General features: G+C 40.3%; 2 protein-coding genes across 3 annotated transcripts; both read left to right on the forward strand.

The window, feature by feature from the left end:
• Nucleotides 1–8,060: 8,060 nt before the first annotated feature.
• Nucleotides 8,061–24,922, forward strand: LOC139716088 (cytochrome P450 2U1-like). 2 transcript variants are annotated; one of them, XR_011709871.1, is made up of 7 exons: nucleotides 8,061–8,764; nucleotides 9,367–9,595; nucleotides 9,965–10,364; nucleotides 10,838–11,027; nucleotides 12,385–12,522; nucleotides 13,140–14,025; nucleotides 24,902–24,922. XR_011709871.1 is itself a non-coding variant. In XM_071627645.1 (6 exons), the coding sequence occupies exons 1-6, from the start codon at nucleotides 8,407–8,409 to the stop codon at nucleotides 13,316–13,318; spliced, it is 1,494 nt and encodes a 497-aa protein (XP_071483746.1). In that variant the 5' UTR covers nucleotides 8,061–8,406; the 3' UTR covers nucleotides 13,319–14,619. The 2 variants fall into 2 exon arrangements, 1 of the variants encoding a protein (XP_071483746.1); XM_071627645.1 differs by lacking the exon at nucleotides 24,902–24,922 and having other exon boundaries at nucleotides 13,140–14,619.
• Nucleotides 18,809–25,540, forward strand: LOC139716089 (cytochrome P450 2U1-like). The gene is made up of 6 exons (XM_071627646.1): nucleotides 18,809–19,261; nucleotides 19,727–19,949; nucleotides 20,313–20,712; nucleotides 21,208–21,397; nucleotides 22,488–22,625; nucleotides 24,067–25,540. The coding sequence occupies exons 1-6, from the start codon at nucleotides 18,904–18,906 to the stop codon at nucleotides 24,243–24,245; spliced, it is 1,488 nt and encodes a 495-aa protein (XP_071483747.1). The 5' UTR covers nucleotides 18,809–18,903; the 3' UTR covers nucleotides 24,246–25,540.
• Nucleotides 25,541–27,889: the final 2,349 nt, after the last annotated feature.

The raw sequence follows: 27,889 nt of genomic DNA on the forward strand, positions 1-27,889 counted from the left end.
GGTGATTACCTCCAGGTCCGTTTCAAATCAATATTCTTGCAACTTTCGATGATTTTATAATTCCGTGTTGTTGTTTTTTTTACTATTATTTAAAATAACTTATCCTTTAAATTGAAAGTTAGCTGGCTATTAAAAATCAAGATGGGATGGAACGTAAGCACTGTATCTTTTAAAGACATTTAAAGCCTTATTTTACCGAGTACGGTAATCAGTAAAATTGATTGATTGCCCCCCCCCTTTTTTTTTTTTTGCCATAATCGCAGTGACGTGCGACGGGGAAAAATGACATAACTGCATAAAGAGAAAAGATAGGGCTGCTATTACTATTTCCTGTTCTGTGATCACATATGGTTGAATGTGACAGTTTAGTAAAATATGCGATGATTTATTTTTTGGTAGTGTTTTTAAATTTTGTTGTTGTTGTTGTTGTTGCAATGATAAGATTATTATTATTATTATTATCTCAGTAAAGCTTCACTTGTATGTATACTTACAAAATACTTTATACAAAGTTGAATACGTTCTGAATTACTCAAGAGACCATAATTATTGTATGTTTTTGGATGTACCCAATGCACTAACTCTTGTGACGTAATGATTCTGAAGTCAAAATGATTGTAGCGTCCTCGCAGAAATATTAGCGAGCTTTATATTTGCGACGCGAACGCTAAGATGACGCTAATGGGGGGGGGGGGGGGGGGGAGCATTTATGTTCTGCACATGCACTAGAGAGCTGTTTCAATTTTTCAACCCTGGAGGCTGCGGCGTCGTCTTAACAAAGCGTTTGCGTCGCAGATGTAAACCTCGCTACTGTATCCATACGAAGGTAGAACTCTTAAAAAGCAGTTTAATCCTCTGTGCGTTACCATCAAAGTCTACAGGGGAATTATTCTCAACTGCTTATTTTTTCCGCGAAGAAAATTAAACATTGAAAATCTGAAGAACGACTCCCATAAGTGTGATACTTATTACGAGAAAAATGAAAAGAATGCTCGATGTGCGTTATAGTGTGCACGCTTTGCTTTTGTAATACCTTGTAGCACACAGATTCAGTACCGTCATTATACAGTGTAGATTGTATTTTATCAAACGCGTGATGCCTGTTTACAAAACAATTGGATAAAGAAGTCACATTTGTGGTGGTGTACTATGCTCTTGATATAGATTTAGGACAAAGCGAACAGATGTAATGTAAATGCCAGACATTATGAATCCCATATGTGATTTTGCTTTTGAGTGTATATATTGAACTAACATACACGCGTATGTGTGTCTCTGTGTCTCTCTGCGTGTGTGTGCGTGTGTGCGTGTGTGTGTGTGTGTGTGTATGTGTGTTTCTTCATTGCCGTGAGACATGATGACAAATAGAAAAACAAATGTTTTCGTGTTATGGAATCTCATTGTGTGTGAACTTCTTTGATTTCTCTAGGATTTTGTTTTCGTTTTGATAACTGAAATTAACCAGTATAATTTTAAGGTAGAACGATACGATGGTAGAAAACAAAACAAAATCAGATTTTTATCATTAAGACGTTTATGATCATGCAAAACTGAAATGGTTTAGAAGTAGGTGGCAGCAGTGCTATGGAACGGCGTAAATCCGTACTGAGGAGTGGGGGGGGGGGGGGGGGGGTGATTGGCGATAGTCACCCACACCACGATTAAAAGCCCATAACCGGACCGGCGCAGCCCGGGGGGGGGGGGGGGGGACCTTGCCCCCCCCCCCCCCCCCTCCACACACACACACTTTACAGGGATCAAATGTCCCATTCTTTTCCATGCAAAGTGGGAGGGAAGTGGCAGCAAAATTATGACGAATTTTTGTTCTTGTTTTTGCTTGTTTGTTTTTTCTTGTCAGCCGACTTTCGGCGGAAAATCAGACCTTAAAAGCATGAAGACTTTTTTGTTGTTGTTTCTCTTGTCTTTTGATATTCTTTCTTCTTGACTGACAGGCGATTTTGCACCCCCCCCCCCCAATCCCTTTCAAAAACGTAGCGCAGCCCGGAATAATGCCCAAATAAATTCAATAACATGCTAATAAGGATATCCATTTCTTGAATAACGTAGTAGATATTTTTCTGTAGCTATTAATTGTATTCTTCAATTTTCTTGATTTAAGTCAGTGAAGCAATCATCACAGGGGCATCGTTCCGTTTGAATGATGGGGGTAGGGGAGGGACTTTGAGTTTGAATATCTGTGCGAGGGAGCGGAGCGGCCTGGGGGAGGGTGTGGGAGGGGGTATGCCCCTCCACACGAGGAAAATTTGGCATTTTCAGACCTCAAATTCAGCGATCTGGTGCACACTTTTGATGAAATTTGCGATTTCTTCCTATAAAAAAACAAGTAAGAAAAAGAAATATTCATAGATAATTGAATGACTACATCGTGGTATTTCAGCTCTTGCTCCGCCTGTGCACGTCACCTCCCTGGCCTGTGCGACATCACTGTGAAGGCCTACTAAATAGTGGGGCCTATCACCGGTGTAGCATAACAGGATTTGATCTCATAACAAGGGGGAGCGGTTAGATGCGAGGGAGAGATGCGAGCGAGGGGGGAGGGTGTGGGAGGAAAACTTTTTGCACATTGATGTTGTAAATGGTGCAATTTGATTCTTTTTTTTGCGTGTTCTATCGACTTGAAACTGTCCAACATGTTTAAGGTATATCAATACATTTTATGTAGATTATCATTGAACAATTTTGCCTATAAAATGGTATCATTTAGAGAAACTTCTTGTCTTAATTCTTACACTGAAGATCATGAACGCGATCATGAATTTTGACATTGTACAGTCCAAAAGCGGCCGTTTGTAGCTATATATTTTTTTTTCGCTTTGGAAATTAAGGGGGGGGGGGGGGGCACCGGGCGCAACTACTGGCAATTTAATACTGGCAGCAACATCAGGAGAATAGCATAACGATTAAATGCGAGCGAGCGAAGCGAGCGAGCTTGAAAATTTTGACATTGTACAGTCCCAAAACTGCAGTTGGTAGCTACATTTTTCGCTTAGAAAATTAAGAGGGGGGGGGGGGGGGGGGGCGCACCGGACGCAACTGCTGGCAAATTACCTGGCAGCAACATCAGGAGAATAGACATAGCGATTAAATGCGAGCGAGCTTGAAAATTTCACAGTCCAAAAACTGCCGTTTGTAGCTATATCTTTTTCGCTTTGAAAAATAAGGGGGTGCGGCGCACCGGGCGCAACTGCTGGCAATTACAGGCAGCAACATCAGGAGAATGACATAACGATTAAATGCGAGCAGGGAGGTGTTTCTCTTCCCACCTCCCTGATGCGAGCGAGCTTGAAAATTTTGACATCTTACAGTCCCAAAACTGCCGTTTGTAGCTGTATTTTTTCGCTTTGAAAAATAAGGGGGGGGGGGCGCACCGGGCGCACTGCTGGTAATTACCCGGCAGCAACATCAGGAGAATGGCATGACGATTCAATGCGAGCGAGCAAAGCGAGCGAGCTTGAAAATTTTGACATTTTACAGTCCAAAAACTGCCGTTTGTAGCTGTACTTTTTTCGCTTTGGAATTAATGGATGGGGCGCATCGGGCGCAACTGCTGGCAATTACTGGCAGCAACAAATATCTCGTAGACACATTTATGATGTAATCTGTTGAAATTTCAATCCCAGAAGTGTATACTATTTTTTTTAGGGGGGGGGGGGGAATCCTGTGTTAATTGAAAGTACATGTATCTACATATCTCCTCCCACCCAAGGAACATTTGCATTTCTTTAGACCTGGTGCACACTTTGGATGAAACATTTTGAAATCTGTCAATCTAAAGTGTATTAAGTAGAAATGATTGAACGGGGAGGGTATGGGAGGGGTTAGGCCTATCCCCCTCTTACGCGAGGGAGATTTTGTATTTTCAGAATTGAAATTCAGCCATCTTTGGGTGAAATATTTAGACAGTCTTCTATCAAAAAAAGTAAGAACATTTCCACATATCGGGAGTTACGAGGAGGAGCAAAATGATCTGTTTGTCCCCAATACTTTTATGGGGGAACCATCCCCCTCCCCCTCCACCGACGCCTCTGCATATGACGGAGCTTTTGTAAGGGAAAGATCTGCTGCACATTCTTTGATAAATATAAGGAAATAAAACGTCAATCTCAAAAGTGTACAAAGTCTATCGAAAGGGACCCAGTAGCTTTTGCATATTTATTATTGCAATTCAGCGATCCGGTGCATAATTCTGGCGGTAGTTGTCCAATTTTCCATAAAGAAAGTTCGAGATTTGTCCTCATCTCGGGAATTGCTTTGGGGACAAAATGATTTGTCTCCCCCAACTTCATCCATTGCACACGATTGAACTTTTAAAGCGCTCGGTTTCGCGCGCTTGCGCTTTTTTTTTCGGAGGGGGGGGGGGATATAATGGTACTTGGCAGAATAAGGACCGTATATAGGCGGAGATTGAAAACTTGAAAGTTCATCTCGTATTGAAGGAAATTTTACCTTTTAACTTCAGTTACCTCACAGAAATTGATTAAGCAAACCGTACTTTAATTGAAGACAACCCAACGTTTACTAACTATAAATCTCGCAACATAGGCCTACATATCAGAGCACTTCTGAAGCCCAGGTCTATCAGATGTTAACATACTGTACATGTAGCCTTTGAAAGTTCAAACATAATTGGGCATGATGCCGACAATTTTCTTTTGTATATTTTATTACCAATTAAACACCATTCATATTTGCAGAAATCAAAATGAGTTCAGCCCTTCCTTTTCGTAGAGATAGTTCTATTTATTTTGCTCACCTTTTTTTCCATCTTTGTCAAGTTAATGGCTTCATATCTGGCCCCTACTAAGCACAATGACATGATAAGCAACGTTATTTTCCAACAACATAACAGGCTCATAAATACAGTTGTAAAATTCATTCTGGATCACGGCACACTTCAGGTTTTATACATTCTTACCAACGTGTGAAAATGATTTGGTAAGGTACAATATCCGTTTCAGTACTCAATTCCAAGTAGGTCCTATTCACTGGAAAAAAAAAGTGAAAATCTTTTCGTACTATTCTCGCAAACTGTGAGAATGTCTTGCCTTTTCTGTGGGATTGTTTAATTAGGGATTAAAGAATCCATTTTTCTGTTCGTGAGATGAATGTTGCATATCAATAAAATTGGCTGCGAATAAACTTGTCTTATTAATCTATTGATGTATGTTTGTTAACAGGTGAACTTTCTTGTGTATTTTGCACATCTCCCATGAAAACAAAAAGAAATCTGGTTAATAGGTCTGGACCATTTTAATCTAAAGCAATGTTCATTAGATTAAAGGAGGTACTTGCATATGGCAAAATATGAGAATCGACACCCGTTCCTTCTGTTTTTTCTGGAGGCAAACGAATTATATTAACTGAGCAAAATCACTGCCAATATGGAGAAGGTAAATGTGTTGCAATTCCTACGACTGAAACTCGTACAAGGCTGTTAACGAACTCGTTTGTTATCTAGATCTTTGGGTAACTCATGCGGAGCTCGACGTGAGTCGTATCGCGCTCGGCATGGTGCACTCGTTCACGCCTACGTCCATGGCCCTACAGACTGTGTTGCATCAAGGAGGTGGGAAGAGCACCTCCCTGGTTGCATGCAGCTGGTTGGTGTTTGGTGTGGCTACTATAGTAGTTCAACATCCGAAGCATGCATTACGGTCGCTATTGCTCTACATGCATTGGCGTGCGAGAGAAATACGCGAGCGCTGCTAGCACTGTTCAGCGGTATGCTCTCGTCACGAGGCGGGCGTGCGAACGTCATGGCTCATGCATACAGTCTGTAGCCTATAACCTTGGTGGGGATGCAGCTGGTCTGATGCGACGAGACTGCGAACTGTGGATGCGCGCGAATACACCGCCTATGATCCAGTTGTTTGTCGTTGTTTTCTTTTTTTTCAATGGTGGCAGTCTTCTTACACGAAAAAAAAAAAACTGCCACCGATCGTGGCGCCTTTAGCGGACGCGGTAGATGCGTCCACTGTTCGTAGTTTTGCCGCATTAAATGTATCGCTTGGCAAAGACAATTATCTCGCTGCATCATACGTTTAAAGACAATAACTGCATTCTCCGCCTAGATTATAGGCTATACAATAATCCATCATGCTGAAATCAATATCACCACATTTCTTTTTGTGTTTTTTTTTCCTACATCTTTTTCTTGGGAAAATTTCAGGGGGGATATTTGTACAGGCCATCCCCCCTCCTTCAAAAGTGTGTGTGTGTGTGTGGGGGGGGGGGGGATATATCCCCCACCCCCCCCCCCCCCCCGGATTTACGCCCATGGTGCTATGTCAAGCCTTGTCAAACGCGTTTGACATAGCTGGTGTCTAATAAAGTAAGCCCACCAAATTATGTAAATGAAATAATAAAGAAAGAAACAATATATATATATATATATATATATATATATATATATATATATATCGTGTTATCGAATGAGACGTATTCATCAGTAAAGGAAATAAGTAATTTAGTTGCCTTTCATCTTAGTTGTCTTTTTTGATGACCTAATATCACTTTCAGATAGACTGGACTTGCGAAATCACGGAGAGAAGAGTTAAGTTTTCTGATTCATCCGAAACACTTCTTTAATTCAAGTATCTACCCGAGGATTGGGCCGTATGCATAAAAACTGGCAATTGCTTGTGCTAGCCTTTCTATTTTGTCTCCCACGTTAAATCTTGTAACCTGTCTATAGTGACCATATAGACCCATACGGAGCCGTAGTGAGGGAGGGAAATCAAACAACATTATTATCAATTTCAAAAACAAAACAAACAAAAAAAGAAATACATAAAAATGAGATTAATTTTCTGCTTAATTTGCAGAAAATGATTCTTATATATATATATTTTTTGCTTGTTTCGTTCTTGAAATTCATAGTAATGTTGTTTAATTTCCCTCTCCACTTCTCCTCTTGGTGGAGCCAGTGCAGCTTATGGTTGCATGCCCCTTGTCATGAATATGCATTTATGCAAAGTGGGTGTGGCCTGTTCGGCCCACGTAGAAGAGAAGAGGCTGGATCAAGTCTGGGACGATACTGTGTGAAGCGAATGAAGAATACAGTTTTCTTGTTACTTTAAGTCTGATGTCATGGTTGTGGTGATTTGTTTGTTGTCAGAATTTGTGACGTGTTGTTGTGCCACCAGGATTTCTCTCCTCTTCGTAACAGCTGATACCCAATCTTGAGGTCGATATAGTTCAAGTCCCATGGCCAATGGCAGGAAACTGTACCCTGGATAGGACACGATCTTTCCTGAAGCACGCTACCGAGGGGACCCTTAAAGGGATGGTATGATAGTTTGGGGCGAGATGGGGAGTCAGATGTTAACTCGTCGTGAGATGATTAGAAACCACTTACATGAAACATTAATGCACATACATATACTAAAAGGAATTGAAACTGTATTTGATGACAATCGATTTGGAAATAGCTGAGATTTCCAAAACCAAAGTAGTCGTAATAATAATAGTACTAATAAAAGGACGTGGGACCAAGCTTTTCATTACTACCGCTTTATTATATTCATTTTTTTTATATTCAGCCATTTCAAAGACGATTGTTCTCAAATAATGTTTAAATTCCTCTTAGAAATGTGTAATCATTTATATTTCATGTAGTGGTTTCTAATTATTTCGAAAAAAAAGTTAAAACCTGACTCCCCATCTCAACCAAACCTATACCATTCCATTAATGTCCAGACCTATAGGTCCCATTGTTGCTTGCTTGCTTGTTTGCTGCTGCATTCAATTATGCATGCTCCATCAATAAATTGGAAAGATTTTAATCCCAGTCCCCATGTGCAGCTTCAAGTAAATTGTAAAATACACAATATTGCGTGCAACCTTTTCTATTATTACCTATATACCTCCTTATTTGATTATCACTCCCTTCACACGCAAGGTTGAGCTTCCAACTTACAAGTAGAGGTCAAAGTACACAAGACTTGAGTATTGTATGGATACCAATGACAAATACACGAGAAGGACGAATTAAAAAAAAGAAGCTAGATGAATAATATTGTAAACACAGCTCAGTATCAAATCCCCAGATCATTGGGTTTTCATTATCAGTTGACATTGGCGGTGATAAGGGTTTGTTTGGGTGGCGCAGTTGTTGCTTTTTTTCTACTCCTTTATGAGAAAAAAAAATAACATGACAGCAGGAGAGTTCCACGTCACGTAAGCCTACTGTGTAAGGGTTGGAGTGTTCAGCGGAACAATCAGAATACAACGGGGCTATTGTACGCAGGTCTGTTCACGGTCTGCCGACAAAAGGTGTTTTCCACTGAAGCGGGAGCTTTATTTGACCTCGTTTCTACACATTTTCACTTTATTCGAAGTCGTTAGACTTGTGGGGCTCACGAAAGGCAGGAGAGTGTTTACAACATGGCTTCCCTCAATGCTCAGGACATCATTTTCTTCGCGATCGTTGGAGTTCTGACCAAATGGCTTGTTGGATTGCTTCGAAGCTTTTGGCAGAGGAAGAAACTCTTTTCTTCCCTTCCACCCGGGCCGCCAGGTTTACCCGTCTTGGGAAACTTAGCGATGGTCCAAACCGACATGCGTGGGGTGTTCAGTCGACTGGCGGTGGAATACGGCGGGATGTTCTCATTCCGTGTCGGACCGATACCAGTGGTAGTGGTATGCGACGTGGAGCCGGTGAATGAAGCCTTTCTCGTACAGGGAGACTCGTTCGAAGATCGCCTGATGCCGCCCCTTTTGCGTTACGCTATTGGTTCGAAAGGTATACACTAAAAAGATTTATGTTATTGGTCTTCTTGAGGAAGGATGGGGGGGGGGTGGGTGATTTCTGTTTCGATTGACTATTTCGTAGGCATAGAGGGGAAAAACTGGGTTGCTTAACAGGGTCCAAATCTACTAACGAAAATTTATTACACACACACACACACACACACACAAAACTATTTGTATGATATTCCGATGGAATCCCATTTTCTTTGCTAATTTTTCCACTAATAGATTATATTGATTTCTGGTTATATTTCCTCTGTTGCGTCTGTTACAAATTATATTTGACACAAATTCCTGAATCTCAACTTTGACATAAACGTATCTCTCGATTGTCGGTTCAGGCTGACGCATTCTATTCATTTTTTTTCTTCTTTTTTTTTTACCATGTGGATTCTTCTGGGGGGGAGCAAAGTTATAGCGGTACAGAGGTTGCCACGAATGAATGAATTAATGAATGAATGCAGAATAAATAAATAAATAAATAAATAAATAAATGAGTGAATGTATGCATGAATGAGTGAATATATAAATGAATGAATGAATGAAAGCATAAATGAATTAACGAATGCATAATTAAATTAATGTTCTTCACAGGGAGTTTTGCCTTCGACAACGGACCTGTCTGGAAAGCGCGCCGTCGCTTCGGGCTGAGTGCAATGAGAAACCTGGGAATGGGCAAAAGCAGCATGGAGCGACGAATCACAGAAGAGGCCAGAATATTGTGTGAGAGGTTCGAGAACAACCAGTCGATGACCTTTAACCCCAAAGGTCTCATTACCAACGCAGTGGCAAACGTCATCTGCAGCATCAGCTTCGGATCGAGGTGGGTCTTGTCCGGGGACTTCGGATGAAAAAGGATTGTAGGAGTAGGTCCACCTTTGGATGTGTGTACATCCGCCTGAAAACTTCAACTTAGAGAAGAAGGGAGGGGAGGGGGGGGGGGTGGGTGGGTAAGGAGAGCATTACCCCTTGACCTTGTATCACGATCGTATCAACCCATAACACCCTCTCCCCTTTATTTATTCATCAAGTGCGTGATATGCGTGATATGATAGGGTCTAAACAATACATTTTACTCTTTGGCCGAGATTTCGAAGCAACCTTGGTAATGCCAAGTTTTCGGATACCTCTTTTGTTCAGTTGGTGTTTGATAGCAGACTCTTTTAACTCGCTTTACTTTCCAATCTCTCAGGTTCGACTACGACGACCCGGTGTTCCAAGGCTTCGTGGTGAAAATCCACCAGGCTGTATCGTCAATCTCGTTCTTCTCCCTCGGCAACGCACTGCCCTTTCTCTTCGACTCACCCCTGTATTCCGACTTCCGCTACCTCGTCGACTTCATGCGTAGTATGGTGCAGCGCATCGTCGGTGAACATCGAAAGACGCTGGACGAGCACGATATCCGCGACATCATCGATCTCTACATCTTGGAGATTCGTCGGCAACAGAAGTGCGGCGAAGAGATCGTGTTCGATGACGACAGGGTGTGGCGAGGTATCTTTGACCTGTTTGCAGCCGGAACAGGCACCACGAGTGCCACTCTTCTATGGGCCTTACTCTTCTTGGCGAAATTCCCCGACGTAATGAAAGAGGTGAGTTGGTAAACTAGTGGGACTCACAGGTACATATTATGCGTCTAGGTGATCAATAAGCACTGTGAAAGATCAAAAAAGCGTACATGAACAAATTAAAAAAAAATGTAGTACAACTAGTTGATTCCAAACCATACATTTCTATCTCAGTTTCCTTATACCATTTTCTCATTCTTCTGCTCCCTTTCTCCCTCTCCCTCCATCTCAACTTCTTTCTCTTTACATCTATTTTTCTGTTTTCCATCCTGCCTCCTCTCTCTCTCACAATCTATCTCCCTCCTTCTTTCTTACTCTTTCTTTAACTCGGCTTCCTTTACTCTTTCACGTCTCTTTATTTTCTATATTCCTAGAGATGAGTGTCATCGTCTTTTCTTTTAAGTTAAAAGCAGAAGACTGAACCATAATTGCATAACGTTTATAGTAGAACTAGTCACCGCATCAGTCATACTTTTCGTTGCCTTGTCAACCGCTAGGTCCAAGATGAGGTTGACCGCGTCGTTGGTGATCATCGATCTCCTTCGATGTCGGATCAAGACGCCATGCCTGTGACGATGGCCACGATTATGGAGATTCAGCGATTTCGACACGTGGCTCCCCTTGGGGTGCCGAGAAGAACCAACAAGGAGGCGACCATCAAGGGATACCGCATCCCGAAAGGAACAGGTAGACAGCAACAGTACCGATCATCAATTTACGTTGCTCTCTGTAACCATGGTAACGATTGTACTGTTTGTTTAATTAGTAAGGGCTTCTTCAACACTCAATCACCATCAGCAACTCTCTTGTGAATTATGTCGACGGCTTTGTGAGGTAACTATCCTCTAAAGATATTTGATTAAATGGCTACTTAATAGAACTGAATATCGGTAGATCACGTCATTGGCCAAGGTGACTGCTCTACCGACGATGTTTCTCTTGATTCAGGTGTTAAAATGAACATTATACAATGCTCTATTGATGTCAGTGCCATTGCTTTTGACAGAGCAGTGCCGACAAGGTAAAGGACCAGAATATTGAGCTTGATCATAATATCATTATAATCTTAACATCAAGAAAGTGAGGATTTGATATCGCCTTGGGATAACAATGTCATGGCTAATGGCTTTAACAATGGACAGGCCCATTTATCATTTATCATGGGAATCGCTGGGCCAAAGTTCTTACAGAATATATAGCAGGCCTTCTTGTTTTGGAAAGAACGCAACACAAGCATAATTTGCGTCATGTGGTTTTTACATTGTACTATACAAAGATTCAACTGTACTTCCTTCGATGCTCTTCTTTCCTTTAGATGTACTCCCACTTCTTTTTTCTTTCCTTTTTTGTTCTTCTTTACTCATTTCCCGCACTCTTTGTAGTCGTAAGCTCGTCACCCTTTCATTCCCATTTTCTCTGAGGCATCCACATAGTACATGCATAGTCTTTTGTGTTGAAATCTCCCTTTTTTCGCAAAATGTATGAATAATCTCATCAGGTGCGAGTTTCTTCAATTTGTCTCCCTCTACAATTAAAGTGTTCCATGATTGTTGTCTCACTGCCGGCAACCAGGGACAGCCTGGTGGTAGTGTCGCTGCCCGGAAAGCAGTAGATGACAGGTTCGAGTCCCACTGGTTCTTTTTTTTTTCGACATGTTTGTTAATTTACAGATCAGCAGTTGCGATCTTAACAAATTTCATTTGTAGATGGAGACAAATTGAAGAAACTCACACCTGAACCTTCAACCCTCTGAATGATATCTTTCTTTCATTTAATGTATAAATAAAGTTTGTATAGAATTACAATGGTTTGTTTTTTCTTGTACTGATCATAGACATGAACATAACGTTATTCGTTGCTTTCTGTGTATCTTTCGATAAAATGTCCAATTTCACACATTACTTTGCATAATCTCGTCGGAAAAAAAGAATGTATGTGAGAAATGTACTAATTCTAGAAATGAGATTTCTCTTCATCCCTGATGAATTGCGTATTAAAGCTAAGGAGTCATCATCTTATCTTTTATTTTGGATTTCCCCCTTAGCTGTGATGATGAACCTGTGGGAGCTGATGATGAGTCCGAAGTACTGGGACCAACCGGAAGAGTTCCGTCCTTCTCGATTCCTCAGCGAAGATGGAAAGACCGTACGAAAGCCAGATGCCTTCATTCCGTTTGGCATCGGTGAGCGACACACTCAGTCTTATGTCCTATAAATGGGAACACTATGTACAGAATGATACTTGGTATCATGGTCAAGACACATGTTGATATCTGTAACTCTCTCGCTCCTTTACTAACGTGTGTCTAAGCATCCACATAATGCAGACAAATGATAGGCATGTTACTTGCACCAGAGCCTGTGGTATACAAACACGTAGGGGGGGGGGGGGGCAAATAGACAGACGGAAGAAAGCGAGAGACGGAGAAACAGAGAAAGGAAGAACATCAATACTTTCTAGTCTGGCTTCCAGACGCTCTCCCTGTATTTTGAATATTAACGCCCCCTAGCGACGAAAGAACTAGCAGGTTGAGTTGAATGGTCCTGTGGCGCCGCGGAGGGCTATGTCTAAAACTGTTGTCAGAGTGTGGGAATTAGACAAGTAGTTTCGCCTGTAGGGTTATGTTATGGTAAGTTAAGGGCAAAGTAGTCAGAAAAATGTTTGTCTCCCAAAAGGTTTTAAATGTAAATGATGGACATTGCAATTAGTCGCAATCAATGACTCAATAGCAAGAAGTCGAGACACAAGTATAGTAAATGCTAGGAAAAATAATCCTATTTTCCATCTCCGCTTTAACAGGAAGTCGGATCTGCTTGGGGCAGCTGTTGGCTAAGATGGAACTCTTCCTCTTCTTGACAAACATCCTCCAGCGCTTCACCTTGGAGCTAGCGGACGAAAGCCTTGACGTGAGCCTGGACGGGCGGGCTGGAATCGCTCTGGTCCCCGTTGATTACAAGCTTAAGCTCAAGCAGCGTTAGTCCACGTTTGGTCCTCAATTTCTGGTCATGTTTTCAGAATTTTATAAAATTGAACCTATCGAATATGACTGTAAAATCTCAAACGGTAGCGGCGCTATTTACTTAATTCTCTACTATGTGTCGACAACGCTGGTGTTGGCAGAGTAGGCTTTATCTGATCGTAGATAAAAAACAAAACAAAACATTGAACACTATCTCTATCTCGAAACTGCTGTATATAGTTCTGTAGATTTTCTCAGCAATTGTTACGCGTTGGGGAAAAGAAATATGAAGTTATAGCTCGAAAAATGTATTTCCAGCGTGAGGTGACAATGTTTTCAGTCATGATCAGATGATAAAAGGGGGAAACATGATATGTGATTACCCCATTTGCTCTGTCGTTCGTGCTGCACAGAAACTCTGCGTTTAATACCGGAAGTTCAAAAGCAGACACCGGAATTGTGACCCCACTTGACCTCTGCGTGTTCATTATCTTCAATCATGGACCTACAACAAACAGGTCCATGCTTCAACGCAGCATCCGGCTAGTATTTACGAACCCGACCAGTAGCGACGAAATGTTTACCATATGCGATAGGGTGAATGACTCGAATTTACATATGCTGACTACTTTAATACTATAAATTTTCTGTTTGAGTTGAACCCCTGCCGGTCTTATTTACAACATGCCAGACTGCAGAGAGAGAGAGAGAGAGAGAGAGAGATAGGTGGACAGGGAGAGGTGAGAGAGAGGAAGGGAAGGGGATCTTAGGCATATTTGACGAGGACCAAGTATATATAATGCACTCACTATATCAGACATGGCGCTTGTCTCCTCATTTTCCCATGAAAATAGATCACGTGAAATATCAACATGCAGAAATACAGAAAGATGTGAAAATACAATATCCTAACATGATGATGATGATCCACAGCATTTGTACATAGGGCCATTGATCTGTCATAGAAACATTCAAAGACGCAGACTCCTCCAAGAGAATTAGCAATTGAATGCCTGATGAAAAATGTGAGTTTTGAGTGAGGCTTTCAAGTGATACAGTTTGTCAATTTCACGGAGAAAAGATGGGAGGGAGTAACATAGGCGAGGAGCAAACAAATAAAGTAAAGTTTCCAGATTGTGTGGTCATATTATTATAGTCAATGGAATTATGCCAGTCACAGCCTATATTGTTCTACAGTCGTCCCTGAGGTAAGAAACCCAGCTTTGATTGCCAACAACGTGGCATGTTAATTATCAAGATAAGAGTGGAAACTATCACAGACACATGTCTGCACACACACACACACACACACACACACACACACACACACACACACACACACACACACATATATATATATATATATATATATATATATATATATATATATATATATATGTATATAACGAAGAATAACCGGTAATGCAATATTTCGCCAATATATAAGAAAGAATGAGTTTATTGAGCAACTCAAATTTTGGGTGGCTTCCATCCACCATCTTCAGGAGTCTCGACGCGGAATGTTAATGCCAAAACATAAATTGAACATGAGTTGCTCAATAAACTCATTCTTTCTTATATATTGGCGAAATATTGCATTACCGGTTTATTTTTCGTTACATTGGAGCCAATACGTGAATTCGCAAATATATATATATATATATATATATATATATATATATATTAGATAATACATTATATATGCAGGCGTCATAATTATGTATATTGAACAGTACAAGACGCATATACACACACAACACAAAACTCATACACCTCGTACACACCGTATACATGGTATAAAAGTTCATTCTACGTAGAAAAGCATGTTTGCATGTTTCCTTGTTATGGCTTCATACCATTATGCCTTTTACAGTTATCTTTTGATTTCCATGTTGCTACAAAACTTTGCCAATACTGAGCTGATTACTAGTATTTTGTTCACTATCTGTAAATAAAAAGCATTGCAAAAACAAAAATGTTAATCTGTTTTGTGTTGTTCCTTGTGTGATTTATATTATTTGGCTAGACGACCAGGAGACTCCTTGCCTGATGAGGTTCTTAGAACACAAATCTGAAACACAAAATACTTTTACAAAGCTGATAATATAGCGATAATATCACGTGATAGAAAGTTTGTGGCCTTCCCAGGAGCTAGACACCCGTGAGTCACACGGCCCACGAGCTAGCCATTCAAAAAAGTGCACGAGTCACACAGCCCAGAGCCAGAGACTAATGAAACAAGCCTACCAGCTAGAGTGGGCAAATAAGGCCCATGGATTCAACACTATATGCCATAATCGCAGTGACGTGCGACTGGAAAAAAAATGACCTAACTGCATAAAGAGAAAAGATAGGGCTGCTATTACTATTTCCTGTTCTGTGATTACATATGGTTGAATGTGACAGTTTAGTAAAATATGCGATGATTTATTTTTTGGTAGTGTTTTTAAATTTTATTGTTGTTGTTGCAATGATAAGTATAAAGTATTATCTCAGTAAAGCTTCATTTGTATGTATACTTACAAAATACTTTATACAAAGTTGAATACGTTCTGAATTACTCAAGAGACCATGATTATTGTATGTTTTTGGATGTACCCAATGCCGTAATGATTCTGAAGTCAAAATGATTGTAGCGTCCTCGCAGAAATATTAGCGAGCTTTATATTTGCGACGCGAACGCTAAGATGACGCTAATGGGGGGCATTTATGTTCTGCACATGCACAAGAGAGCTGTTTCAATTTTTCAACCCTGGAGGCTGCGGCGTCGTCTTAACAAAGCGTTCGCGTCGCAGATGTAAACCTCGCTACTGTATCCATACGAAGGTAGAACTCTTAAAAAGCAGTTTAATCCTCTGTGCGTTACCATCAAAGTCTACAGGGGAATTATTCTCAACTACTTATTTTTCCGCGAAGAAAATTAAACATTGAAAATCTGAAGAACGACTCCCATAAGTGTGATACTTATTACGAGAAAAATGAAAAGAATGCTCGATGTGCGTTATAGTGTGCACGCTTTGCTTTTGTAATACCTTGTAGTACACAGATTCAGTACCGTCATTATAGATTGTATTTTATAAAACGAGTGATGCCTGTTTACAAAACAATTGGATAAAGAAGTCACATTTGTGGTGGTGTACTATGCTCTTGATATAGATTTAAGACAAAGCGAACAGATGTAATGTAAATGCCAGACATTATGAATCCCGTATGTGATTTTGCTTTTGATTGTATTATTTAACTAATATATGTGTGTCTCTCTGTGTGTGTGTGTGTGTGTGTGTGTGTGTCTGTGTATGTGTGTTTCTTCATTGTCGCGAGACATGATGACAAATAGAAAAACAAATGTTTTCTTGTTCTAGAATTTCATTGTGTGTGAACTTCTTTGATTTCTCTTGGATTTTGTTTTCGTTTTGATAACTGAAATTAACCAGTATAATTTTAAGGTAGAACGATACAATGGTAGAAAACAAAACAAAATCAGATTTTTATCATTCAAGACGTTTATGATTATGCAAAATTGAAATGATTTAGAAGTAGGTGGCAGCAGTGCTATGTCAAACGTGTTTGACATAGCTGATGTTAAATAAAGTAAGCCCATCAAATTATGTAAACAAATAAAGAAAATAAATAAAAAACATATATATCGTGTTATCGAATGAGACGTGTTCATCAGTAATGAAAATAAGTAATTTAGTTGCCTTTCATCTTAGTTGTCATTTTTGATGACCTAATATCACATTCTGATCGACTGGACTTTCGAAATGAAATGAAATGAAATCACGGAGAGAACAGTTTTATGATTCATCCGAGACACTTCTTTAATTCAGCTAGACTGTCTCAGCTGGCAAACATCTACCCGAGCATTGGGCCGTATGCATGAAAACTGGCAATTGCTTGTGCTATATAGCCTTTTGCTTGTCTGACGCCTCAAGCGGTCATCTACAATGCATTTTGTCTCCCAAGTTGAATCTTAAAACCTGTCTATAATGACCATAATATAGACCCATACAGAGCCGTAGTGAGGGAGGTAAATTATATAACAATACTATCAATTTCAAAATAAAAAAAAACAATAAAAAAAAGAAATGCAAAAAATAATCTTGCAGAAAATGATTTTTATTTTTGCATTTTTTTTGCTTGTTTCGTTCTTGAAATTCATAGTAAAGTTATTTGATTTCCCTCCCTCACATCTCCTCTTGGTGGAGACACTGCGACTCATCGTTGTTAATGCCCCGTTTCATTAATATGCATTTGTGTGGCCTGTTGGGCCCAGGTAGGAGAGAAGAGGCTGGATCGAGTCTGGGACGATGCTGTGTTAAGCGAAGGAAGAATACAGTTTTCTTGTTACTTTAAGTCTTTTATCATGGTGGTGGTGATTTGTTTGTTGTCAGAATGTGTGACATGTTGTTATGCCACCAGGATTTCTCTCAATAGCTGATTCCCGATCTTGAGGTCGCTATAGTTCAAGTCCCATGGCCAATGGCAGGAAACTGTACCCTGGATAGGACACGATCTTTCCTGAAGCACGCTACCGAGGGGACCCTTAAAGGGATGGTATGATAGTTTGGGGCGAGATGGGGAGTCAGATTTTAACTTTTCGTGAGATGATTACAAACCACTTTTATGAAACATTGATAAACATACATATTACTAAGAGGGATTTAACCAGTATCATTACTTTTATGACAATCGATTTGGAAATAGCTGAGATTTCCAAAACCAAAGTAGTCATAATACAAGGACGTGGGACCGCTTTGTTTTATTTATTTATTCATTTTTTTATATTCAGCCATTTCAAAACGATTGTCCTCAAAAAACGTTTTTTCATTTAGTGGTTTCTAATTATTTCGCAAAAAAAAAGTTCAAACCTGACTCCCCAATGCATCTCAACCAAAACTATACAATTTCTTTAATGTCCAGCCCTATAGGTCCCATTGTTGCTTGCTTGCTTGTTTGCTGCTGCATTCAATTATGCATGCTCCATCAATAAATTGGAAAGATTTTAACCCCAGTCCTCATATGCAGCTTCAAAATTGTAAAATACACAATGTTGCGTGCAACCTGTTCTGTTACATACCTCCTTATTTGATTATCACTCCCTTCACACGCAAGGTTGAGCTTCCAACTTACAAGTAGAGGTCAAAGTACACACGACTTGAGTATTGTATGGATTCCAATGACAAATACACGAGAAGAAGGTCGAATTAAAAAAAAAGAAGCTAAATGAATAATATTGTAAACACAGCTCAGTATCAAATCCTCAGATCATTGGGTTTTCATTATCAGTTGACATTGGCGGTGATAAGGGTTTGTTTGGGTGGCGCAGTTGTTGCTATTTTTTTTTCTACTCCTTTATGAGAAAAAAAAATGACTGCAGAAAAGTTCCACGTCACGTAAGCCTACTGTGTAAGGGTTGGAGTGTTCAGCGGAACAATCGGAATACAATGGGGCAAATTGGACGCAGGTCTGTTCACGGTCTGCCGACAAAAGGTGTTGACGCCTGAAGCTGAAGCTTTACATGACCTCGTTTCTACACATTTTCACTTTATTCGAAGTCGCTAGACTTGTGGGGCTCACGAAAGGCAGGAGAGTGTTTACAATATGGCTTCCCCAAATGCTCAGGATATCATTTTCTTCGCGATCGTTGGAGTTCTGACCAAATGGCTTGTTGGATTGCTTCGAAGCTTTTGGCAGAGGAAGAAACTCTTTTCTTCCCTTCCACCCGGGCCACCAGGTTTACCCGTCTTGGGAAACTTAGCGATGGTCCAAACAGACATGCGTGGGGTGTTCAGTCGACTGGCGGTGGAATACGGCGGGATGTTCTCATTCCGTGTCGGACCGATCCCAGTGGTAGTGGTATGCGACGTGGAGGCGGTGAATGAAGCCTTTCTCGTACAGGGAGACTCGTTCGAAGATCGCCTGATGCCGCCCCTTTTGCGTTACGCCATTGGTTCAAAAGGTACATACGAATAAGATGTATGTTATTAGCCTTCTTTAGTAAGGAGGGAGGGGGGTCGTTTCTGGTCTAAGCGTGTCGTCGTGACTTTAATCTCTATTTTGAATGGCTTTTTTTGTAGGCATTAATGAGAAAAACCCTGTCAGTTAACGTGTTATTACAGGATAACTTAACAGGGGTCCAAATCTACTAACGAAAATGTATCAAACAAAATATATTTGATAAAGATTGCTGTATCTCAACTTTGACATGTACAATATATCCCTCGCTTGCCGGTTCAGGCTGACGCAATTTTGATTTCTTTTTACTCGTGCATTCTTCTGGGGGAGCAAAGCTGTGAAGATACAGAGGTTGCCACGAATGAATGAATGGATGGATGAATGAATGAATGAATGAATTAATTAATTAGAATTAATAATTACTTAAATGAATGGATGAATGATTAATGGAGCTCAATGTTCTTCACAGGGAGTTTTGCCTTCGACAACGGACCTGTTTGGAAAGCGCGCCGTCGCTTCGGGCTGAGTGCAATGAGAAACCTGGGAATGGGCAAAAGCAGCATGGAGCGACGAATTACAGAAGAGGCCAGAATATTGTGCGAAAGGTTCGAAAACAACCAGACCTTTAACCCCAAAGGTCTCATCACCAACGCAGTGGCGAACGTCATCTGTAGCATCAGCTTCGGATCGAGGTGGGTCTTGTCCGAGAACTTCGAAAAAAAAAAAGATCATTGGAGTAGGTCCACCATTGAATGTGTGCACACCCGCCTGAAATCTTCAACTTGAAGAAGAAGAGAGGGGAGAGGGAGGGGTTGGGAAGGGAGAGCATTACCCCTTGACCTTATATCACGATCGTGTAAACCTATTATATAACACCGTCCCTCTCCCTTTATTTATTCATCAAGTGCGTGATATGCGTGATATGATAGGGTCAAAACAATAAATTTAACTCTTTAGCAGAGATTTCGCAGCAACCCTGGTAATGCGCAGTTTTCGGATATCTCTTTTGTTTAACTACAGACTCTCCTGACTCGCTTTACTTTCCGATCTCTCAGGTTCGACTACGACGACCCGGTGTTCCAAGGTTTTGTAGTAAAAGTCCATCAAGCTGTGTCTTCAATCTCATTTTTCTCCCTCGGCAACGCACTGCCCTTTCTCTTCTACTCGCCCCTGTATTCCGACTTCCGCTACCTCGTCGACTTCATGAGAAGTATGGTCCAGCGCATCGTCGGTGAACAGCGTAAGACGCTGGACGAGCACGATGTCCGCGACATCATCGATCTCTACATCTTGGAGATTCGTCGGCAGCAGAAGTGCGGGGAGGAAATCGTGTTCGATGACGACAGGGTGTGGCGAGGTATCTTTGACCTGTTTGCAGCCGGAACAGGCACGACGAGTGCCACTCTTCTCTGGGCCTTTCTCTTCTTGGTGAAATTCCCCGATGCAATGAAACAGGTGACTTGTTAAACTAATGGGACATATACATTAGGCCTATCTACAATGTATGTGATTATAAATCACCACGAAAAATCAAAGTAGCGTACATGAACAAATAAAACAACAATGTAGTAGTTGGTTCCAAACCTTACATTATTACGGTTTCCTTACAATATTCTCATATTTCTCTGTTGCCTTTCTCCCTCCCCCTCCATTTCAACTTTTTTTCTCTTCACGGCCATTTTATGCTTTCCTACCTGCTCAAACATAGACTTGTTGCCCCATCCTGCCCCCCTCTATCTTACTCTTTATCTCCCTCGTACTGTCTTGCTCTTTCTTTAACTCGGTTCCTCTACTCTTTCTCGTCTCTTTATTTTATGTATTCCTAGAGAGAAGAGAGCGTCACCGTTTTTCTTTTGAGGTAAAAACAGAAGACTGAACGATAATTGCATGACGGTTATAGTAGAACTAGTCACCGCATCAACCATACTTTTTTTTTGCCTTAACAACTAGGTCCAAGATGAGGTTGACCGTGTCGTCGGTGATCATCGATCTCCGTCGATGTCGGATCAAGACGCCATGCCTGTGACGATGGCTACGATTATGGAGATTCAGCGATTTCGACACGTGGCTCCCCTTGGGGTGCCGAGAAGAACCAACAAGGAGGCCACCATCAAGGGATACCGTATCCCGAAAGGAACAGGTAGACAGCAACAGTACCGAGCATCAATTTACGTTGCTCTCTGTAACCATGGTAACGATTGTACCGTTTGTTTAATCAGTAAGGGCTTCTTCAACTCTCAAACACCATCAGCAACTCTCTTGTGAATTATGTCGACGGCTTTGTGAGGTAACTATCCTCTAAAAATGTTTGATTAAATGGCTCCTTTATAGAAGTGAATATCGGTAGATCACGTTCATCTTTGGCCATGGTGACTGCTCTACCCACGATGGTTCTCTTCACTCAGGTGTTAAAATGAACATTATTCGACAATGCTCTATTGATGTCAGTGCCATTGCTTCAGACAGAGCAGTGCCGACAAGGCAAAGGACCAGTAGAGTATTGGATATGATCATAGTATCATAATAATCTTAACACCAAGAAAGTGAGGATTTGATATCTTGCCTTGGGATAACAATGTCATGGCTAATGGCTTTAACAATTGACAGGCCCATTAATCAGTAATCATGGGAATCGCTTGGTCAATATTCTTACACAGTACACCGCAGGTTTTCTTGCTTTGGAAAGAACGCAACACAAACATGATCTGCGTCATAAGGTTTTTACACTGTACTCTACACAGATCCAAATGTACTTCCGTCAATGCACTCCTTTCCTTTAAATGTAATCCCACTTCCCTTTTCTTTCCTTCGTTTTGTTCCCTCTTTTCTCATTTTCCGCACTCTTTGTACAATTGTAGTTGTACGCTCTTCACCTCCTCTTCCCCCTTCCCTCTGAGGCACCCACACAGTACAAGCATAGTCTTTTGAGTTGGAACCTCCTTTCTTTTTGCAGAATTTATAAACATGTTTGCATAGAAATATAATCGTTATGTTTTTTCTTGTACTGAACATAGACATGAACATGTTGTTATTCGTTGCTTCCTATGTATCATACGATTAAATTTCCAATTTCACATATTACCTTGTACAATCCTGGTGGAAAAAAGGGAAAAAAAGTTGAATCTGAGAAACGTCCAAATTCTAGAAATGAGATTTCTCTTCAGCTCCGATGAACTGCGTATTAAAGCGAAGGAATCATCATCTTATCTTTTATTTTGGATTCCCCTCAGCTGTGATGATGAACCTGTGGGAGCTGATGATGAGCCCGAAGTACTGGGACAAGCCGGAAGAGTTCCGTCCTTCTCGATTCCTCAGCGAAGATGGAAAGACCGTACGAAAGCCAGATGCCTTCATTCCGTTTGGCATCGGTAAGCGACACACTCAGTCTTATGTCCTATAAATGGCAACACTGTGTACAGAATAATACTTGGTATCATGGTCAAGACACATGTTGATATCTGTAACTCTCTCGCTCCTTTACTAACGTGTGTCTAAGCATCCACATAATGCAGACAAATGATAGGCATGTTATTTGCACCAGAGCCTGTGGTATACAAACACGTAGGGGGAGGGGTCAAATAGACAGACGGAAGAAAGCGAGAGCTGGGGAAACAGAGAAAGGAAGAACATCAATACTTTCTAGTCTGGCTTCCAGACGATCTCCCTGTATTAATTTGAATATTAACGCCCCCTAGCGACGAAAGAACTAGCAGGTTGAGTTTTTTTAATCATTATTATTCACGTTCCATATTCCACATTTCGTACAAGTTTTATATTCCATTTGATTTGAAGCAGAAATGTTTTTCACACAATGGTCAGTTTGAACCAATAATGCACAAATGTATAAGGACATATAATTAATGTGTAATATGAGGAACCCACTAAAAAGCAAAGCTTGTAGGATGTTGGTTCCAAAAATATAACATAGGGTTCTAGTACAGTATATCAAAGTCAGAGGTGACGTACCATGCAAAATTCAAAATATCGAGAATATTACAATGTTTACGGGATGTACAAAGTATAGTATATAATGTTTTATGATTAACTTATGGTATAAATGCTTAAAAAAAGTAGCAAGTTAATCAAACTGGTGAGGTCATCCGAGCGAGGCATCATTTAAGTATATGCAAAAAAAAAAAAAAAAAATTAAGCGATTACGGCGAAATAATTACACATAGGATTTTAGAAAATTGGCTTTGAGATTTTTCTTAAAGGAGCTTAAAGAACTTTAGTGCAACCGAACCGAATCTAACTCATTCCAGAAAGAAGGGCCGGTAGATGTAATTGTCTTAAGGGCTAAAACTGTACGAACAGGAGAAAAATGATAGGATTCACTGTGTCTTGTAGGGTAAGTATGAATATCACTGTTTTTCACAAACATTGAGGAAAATATACTAGGAAGGTCACCAGTATTCAACTTATACATGAAAATTCCAACATGATATAAATACAAATCAGAAATTTTTAACAATTTACAAGTACTTGAAACAAACAATTCATCAGTATGATCAAAAAATTGTGCTCGATTTATAATCCGCAAGTTGAATGGTCCTGTGGCGCCGCGGAGGGCTATGTCTAAAACTGTTGTCAAAGGGTGTGGGAATCAGACAAGTCGTTTCGCTTGTAGGGTTATGTTATGGTAAGTTAAGGGCAAAGTAGTCAGAAAAATGCTTGTCTCACAAAAGGTTTTAAATGTAAATGATGGACATTGCAATTAGTCGCAATCAGTGTCTCAATAGCAAGAAGTCGAGACACTAGTTTAGTAAATGCTAGGAATAATAATCCTATTTTCCATCCCCGCTTTAACAGGAAGTCGGATCTGCTTGGGGCAGCTGTTGGCTAAGATGGAACTCTTCCTCTTCTTGACAAACATCCTCCAGCGCTTCACCTTGGAGCTAGCGGACGAAAGCCTTGACGTGAGCCTGGACGGGCGGGCTGGAATCGCTCTGGTCCCCGTTGATTACAAGCTTAAGCTCAAGCAGCGTTAGTCCACGTCTGGTCCTCAATTTCTGGTCATGTTTTCAGAATTTTATAAAATTCAACCTATCGGATATGACTGTAAAATCTCAAACGGTGGCGGCGCTATTTACTTAATACTCTACTATTATGTGTCGACAACGCTGGTGTTGACAGAGTAGGCTTTATCTGATCGTAGATAAAAACAAACAAAACATGGAACACTATCTCTATCTCGAAATTGCTGTAGTTTTGTAGATTTTCTCAGCAATTGTTACGCGTTGGGGAAAAGAAATATGAAGTTATAGCTCCGAAAATGTATTTCCAGCGTGAGGTGACAATGTTTTCAGTCATGATCAGATGATAAAAGGGGGAAACATGAAATGTGATTACCCCATTTGTTCGTGCTGCACAGAAACTCCGCGTTTAATACGGGAAGTGCAAAAGCAGACACCGGAAGTGTGACCCCACTTGACCTCTCCGTGTTCATTATCTTCAACGCAGCATCCGGCTAGTGTTTACGAACCCGACCAGTAGCGACGAAATGTTTACCATATGCGATAGGATGAATGACTCGAATTTACATATGAAAGATTATGCTGACTACTTTAATACTATAAATTTTCTGTTTGAGTTGAACCCCTGCCGGTCTTATTTAAAACATGCCAGACTGCAGAGAGAGAGAGAGAGAGAGAGAGAGATAGGTGGACAGGGGGAGGGGAGAGAGAGGGAGGGAAGGGGTTCTTAAGGGATAGGCATATTGGACGAAGACATAATGTACTCACTATATCAGACAACATGGCGCTTGTCTCCTCATTTTCCCATGAAAATAGATCACGTGCAATATCAACATGCAGAAATATAGAAAGATGTGAAACTACAATATCCTAACATGATGATGATGATGATCCACAGCATTTGTATATAGCGCCATTGATCAGTCATAGAAACATTCAAAGGCGCAGACTCCTCCAAGAGAATTAGCAATTGAATGCCTGGTGAAAAATGTTAGTTTTGAGTGAGGCTTTCAAGTGATACAGTTTGTCAATTTCACGGAGAAAAGATGGGAGGGAGTTACATAGGCGAGGAGCAAACAAATAAAGTAAAGTTTCCAGATTGTGTGGTCATATTATTGAGGTCGATGGAATTATACCAGTCACAGCCTATACTGTTTTACAGTCGTCCCTGAGGTAAGAAACCCAGCTTTGATTGCCAACAAAGTGGCATGATAATTATCAAGATAAGAGTGGAAACTATCACAGACACATGTCTGCACACACACACACACACACACACACACACACACACATATATATATATATATATATATATACATATATATATATATATATATATGTATATATACATATATATATATATATATATATATATATATATATATATATATATATATATTACGAAGAATAACCGGTAATGCAATATTTCGCCAATATATAAGAAAGAAATGAGTTCATTGAGCAACTAAAATTTTCGGTGGCTTCCATCCATCTTCTTCAGGAGTCTCGACGCGGAATGTCAATGCCAAAACATAAATTGAATATGAGTTGCTCAATAAACTCATTCTTTCTTATATATTGGCGAAATATTGCATTACCGGTTTATTCTTCGTTACATTGGAGCCAATACGTGAATTCGCAACATATATATATATATATATATATATATATATATATATATAATAAGATAATACATTATATATGCAGGCGTCATAATTATGTACATTGAACAGTATAAGACGCATATACACACACAACACAAAACTCATACAACTTGTACACACCGTATACATGGTATAAAAGTTCATTCTACGTAGAAAAGCATGTTTGCATCCTTGTTATGGTTTCATACCATTATGCCTTTTACAGTTATCTTTTGATTTCCATGTTGCTACAAAACTTTGCCAATACTGAGCTTATTACTAGTATTTTGTTCGCTATCCGTAAATAAAAAGCATTGCAAAAACAAAAATGTTAATCTGTTTTGTGTTGTTCCTTGTGTGATTTATATTATTTGGCTAGACGACCAGGAGACTCCTTGCCTGATGAGGTTCTTATTTAGAACATAAATCTGAAACACAAAATACTTATTACAAAGCTGATAATATAGCGATAATATCACGTGATAGAAAGTTTTTGGCCTTCCCAGGAGCTAGACACCCGTGAGTCACACGGCTCACGAGCTAGCCATTCAAAAAAGTGCACGAGTCATACAGCCCAGAGCCAGAGACTAATCACAAGCCCACCAGCTAGAGTGGGCAAATTTGGCCCATGGATTCAACACTATATAGTGGAAACTAAGGCTCATTAGCTCGGCACTATAGACAAAGTGATACACGTAGTGGTCGGGGGCCTTTTTTGTATAGTGTCGAGCTCATGGGCCCTATTTTACTTGTGTCTAGATCGTGAGCCTTATTTGCAAGTGTCTAACTAGTAGACCGTAAAGCTCGTGGGCCTAATTTCTTGCTGTCGAGCTCGTGGACCTTGTCCACTTAGTGTTTAGCTCTTAAACTGGTTCTCGTGGGCTCTGTGACTCATCGGTGTTGAGCTCGTGACGTGCAAACGAAATTTTCATAACGCTTGCTGGTCCAAGATATTTGTGAGATATTAAAGGGTAACCAACGTAACCGACGGATATTCAAGACAAAGATACGTTTATAAAACAGATGTGTTCACATTCAACAATGTATGTTTATAGTGTAAAAATTGGCGATTTTAATGGGCCCTGAGATATATGCTTAACTCCCGAACTTATTCATGGCGTTTTATGGCCAGTAACACTCCTATACGTACAAGGTCTGCTAATACTATAACATGCATCCAACTGCACTCACCGATACAGACCCATACACAGTTGTTTATGTACACGATAAGCATGTCTCAATGTGTGTACGTATGACCAACATACCATACATTTTGCTCCCGCAATTGTGAATGTGAGAAAGGATATCCCTCTGACCCTAGTTCATAACATCTTTCCGCAGGAAATTGTCTGCTAAAGTCAGACTTTGGACATAACCTATACCATCCACCATTCCGCCCCATTGTTTTTTGCTGACTTAGAATTTTTCGAGGGTACTGAATCCAAATCTGGATAAACTGTTGCATCCTTTAGGAATTGGAGATATTTGAGATGACTGCCAAAATGGCAGTCAAAATATTGAATTCTCATGTATGCCCTACAGTGTATTATCTCATATAACAACGAATAACTGAAAAAAAGTATGATGACGTTTTACCCTATTTGATGGTGATGACTCAATGTGGAGATGATGCCAACGATTTCTTCTTTGGGAGCTTGAGACATTCAAGATGGGCAAAAATGGCCTAAAATCCGAAATTTTCAAATACTTTCTCGATGGGATGGGTATTGGTTTAGGTGAGAATTCAGCTTTTATCTCCACGAGATACTTACAAACCGCTTTATGAAATTCGAAAAAGCATATAATAAGAGGAACTCAGTGTGTATTTGATAAACCTTTTCGTAAATAAATCTTTTAAGATGCTTAAACCCTCACGGAGACAAGAATTGAGTCAACAAGACTGGTATTTCCCTTCTGGAAAGAACACAGTGTCCCACAGTGCGTTCACAGTGTGTTCACAGTGTGTTCACAGTGTGTTCACAGTGTATTCACAGTGTGTTCACAGTGTCCCACAGT

Source organism: Diadema antillarum, unplaced genomic scaffold (assembly GCF_040938485.1).
Source record: "Diadema antillarum isolate AM-2024a unplaced genomic scaffold, OU_Dant_1.0 scf00000060, whole genome shotgun sequence".
NCBI lineage: Eukaryota > Metazoa > Echinodermata > Echinoidea > Diadematoida > Diadematidae > Diadema > Diadema antillarum.